The sequence below is a fragment of the Cinclus cinclus genome, chromosome 2 (genome assembly GCF_963662255.1).
Source record: "Cinclus cinclus chromosome 2, bCinCin1.1, whole genome shotgun sequence".
Classification (NCBI taxonomy): domain Eukaryota; kingdom Metazoa; phylum Chordata; class Aves; order Passeriformes; family Cinclidae; genus Cinclus; species Cinclus cinclus.
Genome location: NC_085047.1, coordinates 79,686,958 through 79,704,283, shown reverse-complemented (window position 1 = coordinate 79,704,283; position 17,326 = coordinate 79,686,958). Strand labels below are relative to the sequence as shown.

Genomic DNA, 17,326 nt, shown 5'->3' with positions numbered 1-17,326 from the left:
AAGAAAGGGGAAAAAAGTAAGGCAGATAATTGAGTTTATCTAAAACACCACTCGGAATACCAACTAGCATGAAATTTTCTCCCCACTGGGGTCTGTGTTGAAACTATTATTGATGGGAACAGAGCTGACATTTACACCATGAGTAAATCTTGTAAGAAGGCACTGTGTTTACTTTTTAATAGTACTTGGAAATCTCACTTATCTCACTGTCTATCTTGGTAGCCAGTTTCATGTGCTCAGATTATATGTAATGTAGTTATGATACCAACAGGAAAGAAAGGACTTTTATCTCACCTTGTTCTAATGTTGTGAAAATTAATCTGTCTAGTGTAACCTCTGAATCAAGGACCCTTGTTTGCCACTGAAGACAGTGAATGCTTATCCCATCTCACATAAGGGCTCTGGCATGTTTGGAATAAGTTGCTCTCTTGAGTTGACTCTCTCTCCCCTCTTTGATAGTTAAATCCAGTATGTCATCTAATATGACAAGCATATTCTTCATACCTTAAAAATGGGTAGGGTGATGAGCTTCATGTGAAATCCAAAGGTGTACATTATTAGCAAGCTACAGGGCACAGCAAACTCCTTGTATGAATGACTTCTGCCATACTTATTTTCTTTCCAAAAACAGCATAGTAATTGTATTTGACTTGTAAATAAGGTCAGACAATGATTGCAATGTAATTCCTACCTTTCAGTTTCAGTATGTTTCTTGTGGAAATCCAGGTGATACCTTGGAATAGACAGCCTTTTTCTTCCTAAGAACTGCAGAATCTCAGTTGCCCCATATACTCCAGTCCGTTATCTTCAGCAACCACTGTTGCTGCCACTGCTTCTTTTTGATACTGATGTTCATGTCACTGTGTCAACATCACTGGCAGAAATAGGAGAATCAGAGCTCTCAGAAGCTCTTTCAAAGTAGACCCAGAAGTGAATGGGTCAGGAGTTCCACACAGGATCAAAGTTTTGCTGCCAGTACTGAGAAACATGGCCAAAATTTCCCATGTTGCATATAGTATGAAATAGCAAAATATGTTCATTACCAAGTTTGCTAGGTTACATAGTCCATAATGCCAAACAATTTTGCTTCAGATCACTGAAATGGAAAGATGATCTGTGGAAGAAGACTTGGCAGTTCTTTGTGTGAATTTGTAATTTGATAAAACAAACATCATAATATCAGAGAAATCTAAGTTGGGAGTGGTGTTTCAAAGCCATCTCATTGAGCCCACTGCTCAAAGCAGAGCTTTCATCAAAGATTGTTCAGTATCTTCTCCATTTAGTGTAAGAATGAAATTTTATCAGTGATGATAATCAAACTGGAGCCATTTACCTAGTGCTTCAAGAGATTCTCAGTTGCTAAATCTAGACTGATGTGCCTTGATTTCTGCCTGGAGGCATTCTTATGTTTGATAGCACACTATAAGCTTTTTTTGGTCTCTAATTCCACATTACATTCACATTTAATTTCTGTGGTATTTTTTTTCTATGTCTTTGTTCACTTTGTTACCCCAAAACTGGTTTCACCCAATTGCATTTCTGCAATGACTTTTCATGATCAGTAAGTTGACTACAGCCTTGGAGACCTTGGGTCCTCCCATGCCTGTACTATCATCCCATGCCTATATGCCTCAACGCTGCATATGTTCCTGGTTTTGTGGTTTTAACCTAATACAAAACTTGTCATCTATTACAAGTGGTGGCAACTTGATATTTTTTGGTCTACAAGGCTGCAGGTCCCTTTTTGACTATGAATGTCTGATTTTGAAAATTTTGAAAATTTTTGATTAATGTATTAATTCACATAATTGATACGGTTGCATTTTTCTCTTTCTTTGCAGGTTCTTAGAGTAGTTCGGCTTATAAAGATTTCTCCTGCTTTGGAGGATTTTGTGTATAAGATATTTGGACCAGGAAAAAAACTTGGGAGTTTGGTAGTATTTACTGCCAGCCTGTTGATTGTAATGTCAGCAATCAGTTTACAGATGTTTTGCTTTGTGGAAGAACTGGATAGATTTACAACCTTTCCAAGGGTAAGTATAAAAAGCACTGATTACTCATGGCTTGTCACTATTTTCTTATCATGTATATTTTCTTACAATTGATGACAGACTTGGCAGTGTTTGGTAAATGATTGAACTCAGTCATCTTAAAGGTCCTTTCCATCCTAATGATTCTGTGATTCTGTTGGGGTTTAACCTGGCCAGTAGAGCTAAACATTACACAGACACTTGTTCAATATTCTCCCTACAGTGGGATAGAGGAGAGAATTGGGGGGAGAAAAAGTAAAATTTGTGGGCTGAGACAAAGAAATTTTAGTAGGACAGAATTGGAACAGGAGACAATAACGATAAAAGAATTTGGATATAGAAAATCAGTGGCTGACAATGGCATTGCTCTGTATATGTTGACTGGAAGCTCAGCCAGCTTCCAGTGTGCAGCCCATAACCAGTTTTCCCCTAGTTTATGTAGTGACCATGATGTCATATGGGATGGGATATCCCTTTCATCATTTGGGGTCACTTGTCCTGGCTGTTTCCCCTCACAACCTCTTGTGCACCCTCAGCTTGTTCACTGGTGGAATGAGAGACAGGAAAGGCTCTGAATCTGCAAGCACTGCTCAGCACCAACAAAAACATCAGGGTATTATCAACATCATTCTCATCTTAAATCCAAAATATAGCAATGTGCCTGCTACTAGGAAGAAAATTAGTTCTACCTCAGCCCAAACCAGGACAGATTCTGTCATATTTGTTATTACATTAGCAATTTTCCTTTCCTTCTGGGAGACATGAAGCAGTTTATCTCCATATGTATAGATTTAAAAATTTGTATTTTTTTACATTTTTACGCAGTGTAATAGTCTTCCTATAGTCCTTCTGTAGTGAAAACTATATTTCCTTGTGTTAGGTTTTCTATTTCTGCTGTCAAGGGACCACAGAGAAATTTTACCCATTCACTGTGATGATGAGACAGCACAGCATATGGCTTAACAGTACTCTATCTACCATGTTACAGGAAGAGGATTAATGTCCACAGGAATAAATATTAGCCCAAGAATTTATATGAAACATGTCTGCACATGATTTATATCTTCATATTATGAAAGTGGTTGTTCTTGATTTGTACAGGAATGCTTGTTTTACATAGGATTATAAAACCTGTCAGCATTGACAAAATAAGTGTTTGTCTTTTGGGTATAAATAATGGATATTTATGGGCATTGCGTTAATTCAGAACAGAACATGGAAAATCAGTGGAAATTGGAACTAATGTATTTATTGAGGCAGCTGTTCTGAATGAAAATAGTGCAGTTTCTTTAATAGAGGATTAGACTGAGTGTACATGGATTGGTTCCAGTGACAATTTATTTGTTTCTGTCATTCCAGTTTGGTTATCCAATGTATCTATTTTAGTGAAAGTGCATTGGTTGGAACAATTGAATAACAATGAATAAGGCAGCCTCAAGGGTCATGTGTTTAGCGAACAAAATGGCCAAACAACAATTTGTAATTATCAAGCTGAACTTGATGTATGGGAAGCTGGCCATCTGATGTGAGACATAAAATGCCTACCCACAGGGAATTGTGTAACACCATGCTTTCTATTTTGGAAAACATGCTTTTTTAGAAAAGCAGCCACCAGAACTAGATATTCAGTATCATTCATTAGATGCTGAAGAAAAAATAAATAAATAAAACTTAAGCTTTCCTAATTAAGTCAGGTCTCTAAATCAGGTGATATTACCACCATATTATATTCTCAATTCCTATGTAGAACTTCTGGAAAACATGCAGGCTTCAAATAAACATGGAATTTTGTTTTAGAATTATTTTATTATTTGTCCAAAATGTCAATGAAAGTCCTGAAAGAATAATTGCAATATGATCAAAATAAGATAGGATTGCAATCATCTTCACATTTTAACTAGATAAATTGACAGAAGTACCTGAGGAAGATCCACTTACGATGAAAATTTATATCAATACATTAGTAAGTTTCTTTATTATTTTGAACATTTTAATCTGCTGCCATTTAAGCTTCAATAAGAGCTTCTAGCATATTGAATTTTGACAGGTATTTGTACATACTAAATATATGTCTGAAGAGTGAGAAAATACAATTTATTGTATTTTTTTCCAACAATTTTATACAGCGTTTTTACAAACAGAAAATGTCCTTAATGGTCTTCTATTTTATGACTTAAGTACTGGGAAAAGAGGAAGAGCTGTTAGCAACAATAGAAGAGTGTTCCAGCAATACTGAACTGAAATGTTTTCAATATTTTTTGTATGATAGCCAGAAGCATGAATCCCTCATTATTTTTTAATGTATTCGTATTCACCTTGTTATATTTGTTTCAGAAGTGAAAAATTTACAGTAAGTGGTTTATTTTTGTAGTTTTATAGTGAAGCATCTCTTATTAGGCTAAAAATCAGTGAAAATGTTGTACTCAAAATTGTGATTGATGGTGTGAAATAGCAACATCCCTCTGAAGGAGTGTGTCTTCCTAGCAACATGTGGGTGTTCTCAGATTTTCTTCCCTGAAGAAAGATCACTGAGTCAGTTTGCAATAAAACAATTATAATTATTTTCAAAACAGGACTGAAGATGAGCTACATAACATAAAAGATGATATGAAGTCTGCAATGCCAGAATTTACTAAGATAAATTATTAGGAGCTTCAAAGAAGAGCAAACTTTAAATAGCCAGGACTGTTGCTGTGAGTTTTTTCAGTTACAAATACAGAGAGGCATGATAACAAAAATGGTGACAGTAGAGGTTTAATTTTGAGCTTTTACATTAAAGTGCTTTCTACACTGAAACAGACAAAACCTAAAATCATTTTGAAACTAAGTGCTTTATAAGAAGGCACAGTATGGGTTTTGGAACAAATAGACCTCCTCCTTTTGCTAATGCCTCTAAATTGCATGTTTTCACATGGTTTCCTGATGAAAATCAATAGGCACAAGCTCACTGTTGCCATAGCTACTAATTTCACCCTTCTTTTGGCCATTACAACTTGCCAAATGGACTGGCTTCCTCTCTAATACTAAGTACAAAAATATAGATGTTTGCTGTACTGTTTTTAACCATCTTCTACCTCTTATTTTTGCATGTCTTCATGGGCTGCACATATTGAGCCATGAGGAAGGACAGGAGTGGCTGGGCCCCCTGAAGAAGGCATAGGTGTAAGGTGGCTGCTAAGAAAATTCACCGTATGGAGCAAAACCCACATTGTTAGTTGTCTCTGACTTACATGCTCTGGTTTTCTTTGGAGTTTGCAGCCATGTGCTGACCACTTCTGTCTCAATTTACAAAGTTGGGAATGCTGCCCTTCTTTTAAATGGGTCAGCACAAGATGAAAGCCAGGCCCAATTGATTGCAACAGCAATTCCCCAGTTTTCACAAAACCAAGTTTCTGCTCCCAGCCTTGATCTTGGAAAAAGTTCATGATGTGAAATATTAGTTCAACCTAAGCAACCCCCATGAAACAAAGGATGAACAATGCAGTCTTAATTCTCTGATGCAGTTAAAATCTCTGTGATTGCCACATTTTTAAAGGATGGTACTCTTCTTTCAGGGTGTTACTGAGCCCTTGTGACTGTGTCAGGAGTAAAACATACATTTCTGCTAGAAACTGTAGAACAATTACAGCAATGTCCTAAATCCTGTTAACTTCATTTGCAGAAGCAATTCCTATGATTGTAGAACTGCTTCTATGAATTAGGCCCCTAAATTTTGGGGAATATAGAAAATCAGTGGAATTCTAGGAATTTGGTCCCTAAAATTTTGTGGATGAGCACATTATAACTGTAAGTTGTAATTTGTGTGGCACCACCCCGTAACAGTTGGACAAGATGTCAGAACTGGCAATTTGGCTCACATATTCTACCAAGCCATTGCCAATCTGACACTATAAATAAAAAGGTAGTTTGACTTCCATCATCAAAACAGCTCATTAAGTAATAGGGCATAAATACTCAAAGAAATTGACAGTCTTTTCTATAACACAGATTAATTCAGAAAATCACCATTTGCATAAATTTCTAAGTCTCGTCTTCACAGATGTTGATTCTGTCAGCTACTTGCATTTCAAATTAGTTTTAAAATAAACAGTGGGAGGTACACCTTTCAGCTAAAAATAACTTGCTCCAAAGAAGATTGCTTTGTGCAAAACACATATTCATTGTGCACTGCCTTATTTACTTAAAACTAATGTTTTGCATTATACTGGAATTTAATGTCACAATAAAATGCTTAAATTATATTGAAAGGCCATTTTTTTAAAACTATATGCTTTATGGACAACTGGTTTGAATGGAAGATTAGATTTTTTTGATATTAAAAGAATATCTTCTCCACATTATTATTAATTGTATTAATGAGGAGTCCTCAACATAGTACTAAAGGCATTTTTATACCTTGAAGAATTGATATTTTTTTTTAAAGCAGTAAACTCTAATAATTAATTGATTCAGTGATTCAGAAGAAAGGATACTGCACTACTTCAGTTATCCAGTCTCTCAGGTGTTTTTGAAGCCAGCAGTTGGGTGTATTACTTAATATAGTGCCCATTATGCTTCAGCAAGGAGTGCCACACTAACCAGGTATGATGGCCCCTGGCTCTGAGTGCAGGCAAACAGCAACTGCCTGGTTTAGAATCAGCTCCCCATTAAAAAGGGAACCTGAGCCCCAAGAAGCAGTGCTGAGCACCCCCGGGGTCCTTGTCTTCTTCACCCTGAAGCACCCTGGCAGATCTGAAGGGGCCTGAATTTTCTGCTTGTTTCATGTATGCTCAGTTGGCTACAAAAGGCCTTTAAAGGGATAAAGATCCCAAATGTTTCTTTCTCGGCATGTCTTGCATGGGAAGCAAATTCATTTTTTATAAGGAAAATAATTAATAATAAGAGTAATGTTGCACCGTGTAGAGTCTGTGCATATGGCTGGGAGAGGGCACTCATTTGAAGGGAGGATGTGGCTGCATCTTAACAGTGTGCTGGTTAAGATCAAGATTACTGGCAGAAAAATAAAGCAGAGGGCACTGTGCAAATTTCAGCTGTCGTGCTTGGCCTCTTGAAATACATGACATACCAAAGACTTTAACAACCCCAAAGAACTTGCAGAAAAGTAGTTGCCAGAAATTTTCTCTGTTGTTTCTAGTTCATCCAGCCTTTGTCCTCTGTGGGATTTCCTCATTCAAAAGAAAGAAAATGTGGGACTTTATGTTTCTGGTATAGAAATTAAAGTCTGATGTTTAAGTTCTCTCTGAACATGTGTGATTGCTCATTTGGATGCCTTGATCTGCTCCACGTTCATTTCAGCTTCACTTCTTGTAATTTGGATCTGCAGGTTTAAGCATCTCTGAAAATTTGATTAGTGTGAGTTAATTCTGAAAAGCAACTGTAAAAATAATTCTCAAACTTTTTGGTCTTAACCTAGCAGGGTGTTTGTGCTTCTGTCTGTTTCAGAGTGCCACAGAACACAGCAGCAATAGGAAACCAAGCTGAACTTTGACAAGAGGCTTTTTGTGTGAGTCAGCAGGCAAATTACTTATAAAACCCTCGGCATCTAAATATTTGTGAACCCTGTAGCAGAGTAAAAATTCATAGTTCTTCCTCCAAATGTGACCTAGAGGCAACATGGTTTTGCACTTTAAAATATGTATTATTTAAATCAACAGAGAAAAAGCTTTAGTGCTAGGGTCCTTATTTGGGATCAGTGAAAGAGTGGACAAGCAGTATCAGTGGTCTTCTGATACTGCTTAGTTGTCAACTTCTTTTCTCCAAGCAAACTTCCTCCAAGGTAATCCCTGGGTACAGACATGGAAATTGTCCTCTCATGGTGGGCACTCCAGAAAGACAGTGTCTTGTGCAGTGCCTGTGTAACAAGATGCACTGGATTAGATTGTCCCTGCCTTACTGTCATGGGGTGACTTTATACTGATTGTATCCCCAGCCTTCTGTTCTGTTGGTGTTAAGTATTGAGTTCTGCAGCTTTAAGGCTGGTTCCAGGAGTGAAGGGGGAGAGAAGAGGTGCAGAGTTTGTTATCAAACACTGCACTTGCTCCCCCACATCCTTCACACAGACTGTGCTGTCTGCAGTGGACAGCAGGAGAGAGCTCTCCTTTGCTTTTGATTAGTTTTTTTACTAGCTGAGGCAAAGAAATTCCCTGGACTGGGGTATTTTTCCTTTTTCTTGAAATTGTTTGAACCTAATCTGGACTGAAAACCCAGAGGAGCATCAGGAGCTCACACCTGTGTCCCATCAGGCCTGGCCTGGGCTGTGACATTTCCCAGTTCTGGAGGGACTGAGAACAGACTGAGTGAGCCGGGCTGCAACCCACGGAAGGGACTCTGCTGGATTTATCATCTCTTCAGAGGGGCGAGAGGTTTTGCTGCTTAGTATTGTTCATTTTTGAACCTGTTAAATAAACAGGTTTTTTTCCACTTCTCTCTGAGGAAATATTTTTCCCCAAACCAGTTGGGGGAGGGACTGCTTAAATCTATTTCCTAAAGGGACCCAATGCAGAGGTTTCCTCTCAAATTTGCCCTAAACCGGGATACTTAGCCAGCCCTGTTACACCATCTCAGCACGCTTTGTAATTGCAGGCCCCCCTTTCAAATTTTAAGCAGATAGCCCCTGATGGACACTTGATTTCATGATGCAGAAACAGCATGTAGCAAGACATGCCACATCCTCCTTGTTATTTCAGATAATTTTAACTGGCTTCTTGTCACCAAATATTAATGATTGTTAGCCATAGGGATCTCACATAGGACCAAAACCAAGTGCTGTGTGCATGCACATGGACAGTCTTCTCTAGAGTAAATCTGCTTTTACTTCAGGTGAGAAGTCACAGCCTGGAGTGGAGTCCCCTTAGGGTGGGGATATAACCTTAATGGTTCTGTTGGCATTGGAAGAAATGTCTTAGAGAAATCATCATTTTGTTTGAAAAGCTCTATAGACTTGATAAAGATCCCAAGCAAAGTATTTTCCTGTACTTCATAATGATAATATGAACTTGAAGTTTTCCACACAGTTATTTTTGCCAGCAGCTTTAAAAATTAATTAGAAAAATTAATTAGAATTTCATTGTCTCCCAAGCACCTAAGTTTGTATAGCTACATGTTTTCAGCTTTTCCAGCACAGGTTTAGGCTTAGGGTAAGTTGAGGTGAAGGGCTGTGTGGATACTATTTTCTCACAGGTTTGATGAGAAGAATCCTTTTTATTTTGTACCATTGCATTAATGTGTTAATCTGCTGCTGCTGGGCACACTGAGCACAAATCTATTACATACTTGTAACTGTGTTAACATTTTGAATTCTAGGAATCCTGTTAGCTGTAAGCTGCTTTGTTGTTTTCAGTTTCTAACACTTTTTTGTTACGCACAAATTTCAGTAAGATACCAGCTTTGATACTTACTGACTGGAAAGAGAATACTTTCAATGTCAGGCAAAAGCAAAAGAAACTCGTGCAATAGTTTGGCCTCACTGAAGTAGTTGAGACTGTCAAGGTCTGTCACTTATATATATGGTGATACCATACTCAAACTTCTGTTTCCTCGGCAGCATGCATTCCTCAATGTCTGTATAAGATGTACACATTGCTCATGTTGAGTTCAATTCTGGTTGGTGCTGTAGGCTCCAGATGGGGTTTCAAAGGTGTCTGGGTTCTAGGCTTATCCAATTTCACATGTTCCTATCACTAAATAAATAATTTTTTTGAAACCTTTCCATTATTTCCTCTATTTTTGAAATGTATACCTGGTCTTAAGGAATTTGAAAATATTGCAGGAGTAGTTCCACAAAAAAATGCTATTTACAAAATATAGAGGAAAAGTCTGACTGGCTGAATCAAGTGCAGGTACAGAAACCTTAACATGTGCTGGTTAGTCTCATCTGTGGAAAGCGTCAAACATTTTTGATATTAAAATAACAAAATTTATGGTCACAATTATAATGCTTTATTGTAGGTATATTTAGAGCGACAAAACATGGAAGAAAAAGCATAATCAAAAAATCACAATACACTGTACTATTCAAAACAGTAATCTCTGATGCTCATGATATTTATTCTATTTTTTCAGCCATGAAGGAAACCAAAAGGCTCTTTTTATGGGCTAATGAAGCTAGGACTGCATTGCAAAAATATAGTTCTGTCAAAGATCAAGCTATTTATTTCTCCTTTAGCTCATGACTAGCCTTTTACTTGGCTTTAAAAGTTCAACACATTCAAGATTTTAAAAAGCAAACCAAAACAGGTGTGCAGCTCTATTAAATCAGTTTCAGGAATGTATCAATATTAGTATAATATAATATCAATATATATAATCAATATTAGTATAATTTGTTAATATGTTTGCAATTCTATTTCCTGCAGGCATTCATGTCAATGTTTCAGATTCTCACACAGGAAGGATGGGTGGATGTCATGGATCAGACACTGAATGCTGTAGGACATATGTGGGCACCTGTAGTTGCTATTTATTTTATACTATATCATCTTTTTGCTACTCTGGTAAGTTTTCACTTGCATATGTTCTGTGCTTCATTAAATTTTGAATTGCTCTCATAGCTCTTGTATTACTTACTATTCTCAGCTAGTTAAAACTAATTGTCATGCTCATTTAGTTTGGAGATGGGGTAGAATAAATTTACCCTTCTGCCATGTGAGGTGGTGGCCTTTGTTCTGGTGTGAGGTGTTATTCTTCTTAGATCAAAGACACACTGCCAGAATAACAATAAAATTGTTATCTGGCTTGTACCTTCACAGCTCTAATGATTTTAGAGTTAAGTGATTTTATTTATCATGTAGTACTAGTCTCCTCAGCTTTCATTGCATTCTCTTTGCAATAGCAATTAAAATGAAAAGTGTAAAACCTTAAGATACAAACCCTTAACTAGCCATCCCTACTGTCCTATTGCCTGATACAAAATCAATGCATGGAAAATAAATTATATAGTATATCAAACAATAAATGATGAGAACTAATACAGCAGTTCCTGTATGTAAACAAAAATATGGATTATATTAAAAAAAAACCAAAACCAAACTTTTTTCAGTATGTATTTCAAATGGGATTATTACATTCTTTTGTAGAGAAAATGAAAAGGAAAAAATTTCTTTGATTATCCTGTAAGGGCTCGTTACTTTACTTGAGTACCAACACAGAGAAAATACCACAATCAGGAAAATAACCTTGTAAGCACACTTAATTCACTCCTACCCTTGCTCATTTTGTATTTTCCATTCACTGTGGGTTTTGATACACTCAGTCTTTCTTCCACTTTTTTCATTCCATTTTCTTTCTTTGCTCAGATGTCTACTTACATAAGGTACTTAATGTATTAATACAATCTCCACCCACTTCTATCTACTTGTTTTACTTCACAGTATATCCTATTTCACTTCTAAAGACTGAAGAATTGGCCTACAGTTGTGGGTGCAGTGGATTTCTTCATATGGATTGAAAACTTGACTACTTTATAAATGGCAATAAAGTGCATTTCATGCTCTTAGAGCTGCTTAATCACACCAAAGTAGAAGCCAAACAAATGTATATATCAGAAGATATCTAGGACATGTAATTTGCTCACAAGGGTCAGAAAATACAACTTTTCATGCTGGATTGATTTTTTAAACTCCTTGGGAATTGAGGTTATAAAGGAAAAAGGGAAGTGAGTTTTTGGTCATATATTTGAAAGCAGTTACTGGTAAGAGAATCTTATTGATGTTTTTTTGATTCTTGATCAAGAACATTTTCTAATTGGGAATCCATTTTTACTTCTTAGATGAATATTAAGCAAATCCATAAAGTAAAATAGTGTCAAGTGACCTTTGCTAAAAATTCTCATCTTAATTGAGAAATAATTTAGCTGTAAGAGCAATATTTGTATTCGGTTTTGTCTCCTGTTTTGAAAAAGTCATCTGGGACTTCTCTATTTGTTTACTGAAAGCACTGATTTTGCTAGGAGTGAAGTCACTTTTCAGTACACCAGATCCTCAGTCCTTTTGCAGGGAATTTGCATTTAAATACACAGTCCTTGCTTTGCTCCATAAGGGTACACTTCTTTTCTCATTCACCTATGCAAATTCTACATGAATGAAGAAACGCTCCAAAGAAAACTTTGCGGAATTATCTGAGCTTATGAAATTTTTATTTCAATGCTAAGATCTGTGTCAGACCTTGGAAGGGACAACTTTGTAGGACAGAGTTGACAGAGATGTCTGTAGGCAAAAGAAATTTAAAAGAAAATAAATGGAACTGGTAAGGGAACATGAAAATGGTTGGGCTGCTACTTAAAACCAATAAGAAGTAATCTAAGAATAAACAGCCATCAGTGAATAACAAGAGTAAAGTCAAATGAAGAAATTACTTTCACCAACCAGAAAAGGGGAGACAATTAGAATTGAGAATGATAATTGCAGGCATTTGGCATAGAAAACTGCACAGACTTGGAAAGAAATTAATGGGTATCACGTAAGAAGGCAAAGAAAAACTGAAGCTCAAAAGACTCACTCTCTTGGAAACAAGGACTGTTAGTTGAGATGGTAGCAGGGGAAGTCAAACAAATAACAAGTTTGCATTTAAGTTTTCTTTTGTGGTACATTTTCTTTGATTCTTGTTGGAAAAAAGAAAAAAGGGAATTAATGAAAGTCATACCTTGATACATATCAGTGCATGAATCAGCAAGACTGTAAGGGGTGATATATTTAATGAGTACTGTACTTCTTTTTCACATGGAACTGAACTTCCTTAACTGATATTCTTTGAGCAGCACCTACTGAGTATCACAGAATAAACAGAATATCTGAAGAAGCAAGCCACCATTCTGTAACAGAATTATAGAAAAATTCTTCATTAGCAGCTGGGGACTAAAGTAGTTTTCATAAATGCTTGTTGGTCAAAAGGAATCACAAAATTCAGAGGGTCTACAAGCAATCAGAATGTTCCACTTGGCATGGAAATTAGTATGTTAGTCCCTCACCTACTATGTAAGAACATGGCAGTGGGTTTTGGATAATGGAGTAAGGTGGAAGGGAAGAGAGGCATTAAAGAGGTATAGATGAATTAAAGAAAGAAAGATAGACAGAAAAAGAGAGAGTAAAAGAGATCACTTGTGCTGCTTCCAGCATTCATCCAGCTGGGGGGATGCTGAGCTTGGTTTCCAATCCAGCAGCATCAGTCTAGATCATGAAATGTCCAGGATCCTGCGGGTGATTATCCAGCTAGTAAGTGTTGATCCATCTGTGTCAGTATGGCCAGTGGGATGTTCAGGGTATAGGAGGGTGCAGCCTTGGGCTTGGGGAGGACCCTTTTTATGGATAGCTTTCTCTCTATGCTAATTAATTACCATGCACATTGTGTTCTTTCAGGCCTTTCTGGAAATGGGTTAGAGGGTTTTGGGGGTCTTTGGTGGTGTCAGTCCCTCCCTACAGTCCGTGCCTATGCCATGCCCACATCCATGTCAAGTCATTCTTGCACTTGCACTGTACTGTGTTGTGTTTCAGATGATAGAAAAGTGCTGCCTTATCTCTGCCTCACACTCATTCTCCATCAAAACCTTGTTCTTTCAAATGGCATTTTAATACTTATAATTCTTGATTGTTACTAATGATATTTGCCTGTCATACTAATAGTCCTTGGCTGGCTCCACAGCCATTCAGTTATAGGTGTGTGATACATACAGATTCACCCCTTCTTCTGGGTAACGAGAACTCAAATGGATCTCAATTTGGACCACTGTTAATAGGATCATTAGAGAGTGGGCTTTAGTCCTAGTAATTTTCCATCCTGGCCACAATTTGAGTCAGTAACTTTCTTTGAAGGTTCAACAACAGAAATATTCTTCCTCTTGGCTGTTTTGTAGGCAAGAAAAATATGTTTTCCAGGCTTTTCACTTAAAATCAGGTGCTCATTAGATATCTGTCAATTCCTGGGAAGTGGCAGTATTTCTGATAAGCTGACAAGAGGGGCTTTAGTCCAAGTCCAGTTCACCCAGATTGAGGCCTAATGAGCATTTCTCAGGTCATAGTGTGGCCTGAGTGGGATGAGGAGTTGCACCACCACAGGCTATCCTGAAACTAAAGTCATCTTCTCCAGGCCTCTACATTGTGTTAGGTATTACGTATTTTATCAGAATTCTGTCTTGCATTGCTGTTCTGAATGCCATCTTTACTTCCACTGTTCACGGTAGTTGCATCACTGACAATTATATTATGTATTGTTTATGTGGCACATACAACATGTCACTTCAAATAAGTGCAGTAAGAAATTCTGCATATTTCTAAAGCCAGCTTTTTGTTAAAAGAACATTGTTTTTTCTGAACACAGATATATTTAAAATTTATGGGCCAGAGTCCTTCCTATGTCTTCTGTACCTTTATAGAACATGGAGGGAAAGAAAATCCTGCTTTGGAATAAGGTCTACACACTCAACTCAGATGCCATTTGAGTTCCAAACTCCCTGTCTGGTATACTGAGCCACTTAAATTTCATCTTCTGTATATGTGGTAAATAAATTTCCAGTGTGAAACTTACACTTCATTTACAAGTACTGGTGGAAGAATATGTTTGCTGTGGTTGTCACTCAGTGGTCCAAGACCACAGAAAAATTCTGGGCCTGTATCTCCTTTTAAAAACAGAGTTAGGATACCTTCTATATCAGAATTTGGTGCTTGCCTGTAGAAGCTCAGTGTGTTTGAGGATGTTTGCATCTAACCTCAGAGACCAAAAACCAACCTGGGCAGTTGCTAGCAGCTGTTGACATATGTATATGTACATACTTACTGCCTTAGATGGAAGTTGTCTGATAATATATGCTGAACAGTGGTTCACCTACCACTCCTAATTCCTCTCCCTTACCTACCATACTCCTACTTCTGTCTGCTTCTCAGCTATATCAGTCACATTCTCAGCTTCTTTGGCCTCTGGTCAGCATCTCTACACAAAAGAAATGTAATAATCTGATACTGATACACACCTTTTTTTCTCCCTGGGATTCTGCCTCTTAGACACATACCTAAACAGTATTTAATGTAGAGTACACGGAGGCACTTGATTTTCCTCTTCTGTGACATAAGTTTCCTATACATGTGATGCATGCAAATAATGAAGCAGCTTACTTTTCTTCCAAAGTGGAGTTAGCTACTTTTCACAGAGGCACTCTGAGCACAAAGGAAGTCCATAAAGTAAATGAATATCAAGTGTCTAAAAGTCACGCCTTAATTGGAAACCACCTTTGCTTTACAGGATGTTTTATGATTTTGCTTTGCATTTCTTTCATTATTATTGTTGTTATTATTATTATTATTATTATCATCATCATCATAATCATCATTATTATCATTGTTATCATTATTATTATGGTTGTTTTTGGTGTTATTATTTCTGATTAATTTGATTTTCTCTTCATACAAAGTACTTTTTAATGAGTATATTGTTAAACATATATAATGCATTGGTCATAAAACCTAGAATTCAGTATTTTTCAACTCATATTAATTGTATGGTAAGATAAAAAATAATTTTCTACTTGCAAAATGGCTAGCAGATATATACTAGCAGGTGATAATAGTTCAATAGATGTCAAAGGCAAGAATCCCATTTCTATAAGCTGGGTGTCATTATTCCATGTTTTTTAATTATACTTCTTAAGAAAATAACATTAACAAATCACAATTGTTTTGTAGATTCTACTCAGCTTGTTTGTTGCTGTTATTTTGGACAACTTGGAACTTGATGAAGATTTAAAGAAACTTAAACAAGTAAGAACATGTTTTTATTGTGCTTGAAAGTAGTTCCAGTAAGGCATTTTACTTTACTGGTATTTTGTGTGGCAAAAGATGGGAAACATCATCATAATTAACAAAACAGTACACGTAGAAGTGAATAGCAGTATTTTGTTAAATAGTTTGCTATCACACAACCTTAAGGAAAAATTAAGATACCATAAAAGAGATTTGGAAATTTGGTTTAGTATTCAATCAAATTCAATTTAGATACTCTTGTAATTAAAAAAAAAAATCATATCACAGCTATGCCATCTTTTTGCTTAGAAACTAGTGAAAGATATCCCTGCCCATGCTTTATGAGCACAATACAGATCCACTGCAGGAGAGGGTAATGGGAGAGGGTCGAAAGTTAGGAAGCAGTAGATCACACTTTGGTCAATGTGTTAGGGGAGGGCTAAAGACGCTTGGAAGAATTAACTTCATTGATTCTTCTCATTTGGGGACCAAGAAGTCATTCTCTCATGTCTGAAACCCCAAATGTCAATCACATAAAACAAATGTAAATAGAGAATTCACATTGGCCTTTCTGACCTTGTGCACAAATCACCAGAGAGGAAGGTATCCATAGCTTTTAAATAAATGTATAGCTGTGCTTTAATCTGTACAAAGAGAAGCAAAGTCACCAACATTTCCCTGTGTCATGCGTGAAATAGCATGAGCTAACACGTGGGAACTTCTGTCATATTTTGCTTATAGCCATCATTTGCTGCTTTTGTTCATCTTTCATGTACATTAGCAATTGCCATAGAATTGTGTTCCTTCAATTCTTAAAAAATAATCATCCCAGACAAATGAGATATTGTCACTGAAGTTCTACACAACAATATTATATACTTTTAATTTTTCTTTCTAGAATTCAATGCAGAAATCAATGCTGCTTTTGCTGTTGCAGTATTAAATATCCATATGTAGTGCAAACTTGAAAAAAGTTAAAAGGACAACTATTTTCTGCAGCAGTGAGACACAAATACTGGATACGAGTTGATCAGTTTGCATAAATGAGAGATCTTACAGATGGTTTTGGGATGGCGAGACAGTCCTGAGTATGCCAACTGTGTAGGCCAAATCAAAGGCATTTATTTTTCTGTCTACCAGTCTCAAGAGGTAAAATGATCTGAAATGAAAATGGCTCAGATGTATGGTAAGCAATGTCTTACCATACTGATAATTTACAGGAAATTTTTCATAGTGTCTGCATGAGTTAGGAGCACAAATCAGTTTTCCAAAGTGAATAGCTTGAGATGTGAAATCCAGTGGCTTTTGTGTGAAATGTAGCATCTTTGATTCATAAACCACTTTAAAAGTCCACACTTTTGCTTATTAAATGGCAGCAGCATGGCTTTGTGCTTTAGCCACTGCTTTGGAAGTGGTGAACAAAAAGCAACAGAGGCCACCACTAGCAATGTTTGCCACATTTCAGTCTGAAATTTTATTGGCTTGGTATTCTGTCTCAAATTCTGTCTCTCTGATAGCAGTAGAGAATACTTGAATGAAAGACATAATTTTTTAAAAAAAATCTCAACTTCA

General features: G+C 36.7%; 1 protein-coding gene across 2 annotated transcripts in view; it reads left to right on the top strand.

Annotated features, from left to right (window-relative positions):
* The window catches only part of NALCN (sodium leak channel, non-selective), a 215,651-nt gene that overhangs the window by 115,570 nt on the left and 82,755 nt on the right, over window positions 1-17,326 (top strand). For both annotated transcript variants that reach the window (XM_062514911.1, XM_062514910.1), the window contains 3 exons: window positions 1,842-2,033; window positions 10,385-10,522; window positions 15,698-15,772. In XM_062514911.1, the coding sequence (XP_062370895.1) occupies window positions 1,842-2,033; window positions 10,385-10,522; window positions 15,698-15,772 (405 nt within the window). The remainder of the gene's footprint in view (window positions 1-1,841; window positions 2,034-10,384; window positions 10,523-15,697; window positions 15,773-17,326) is intronic.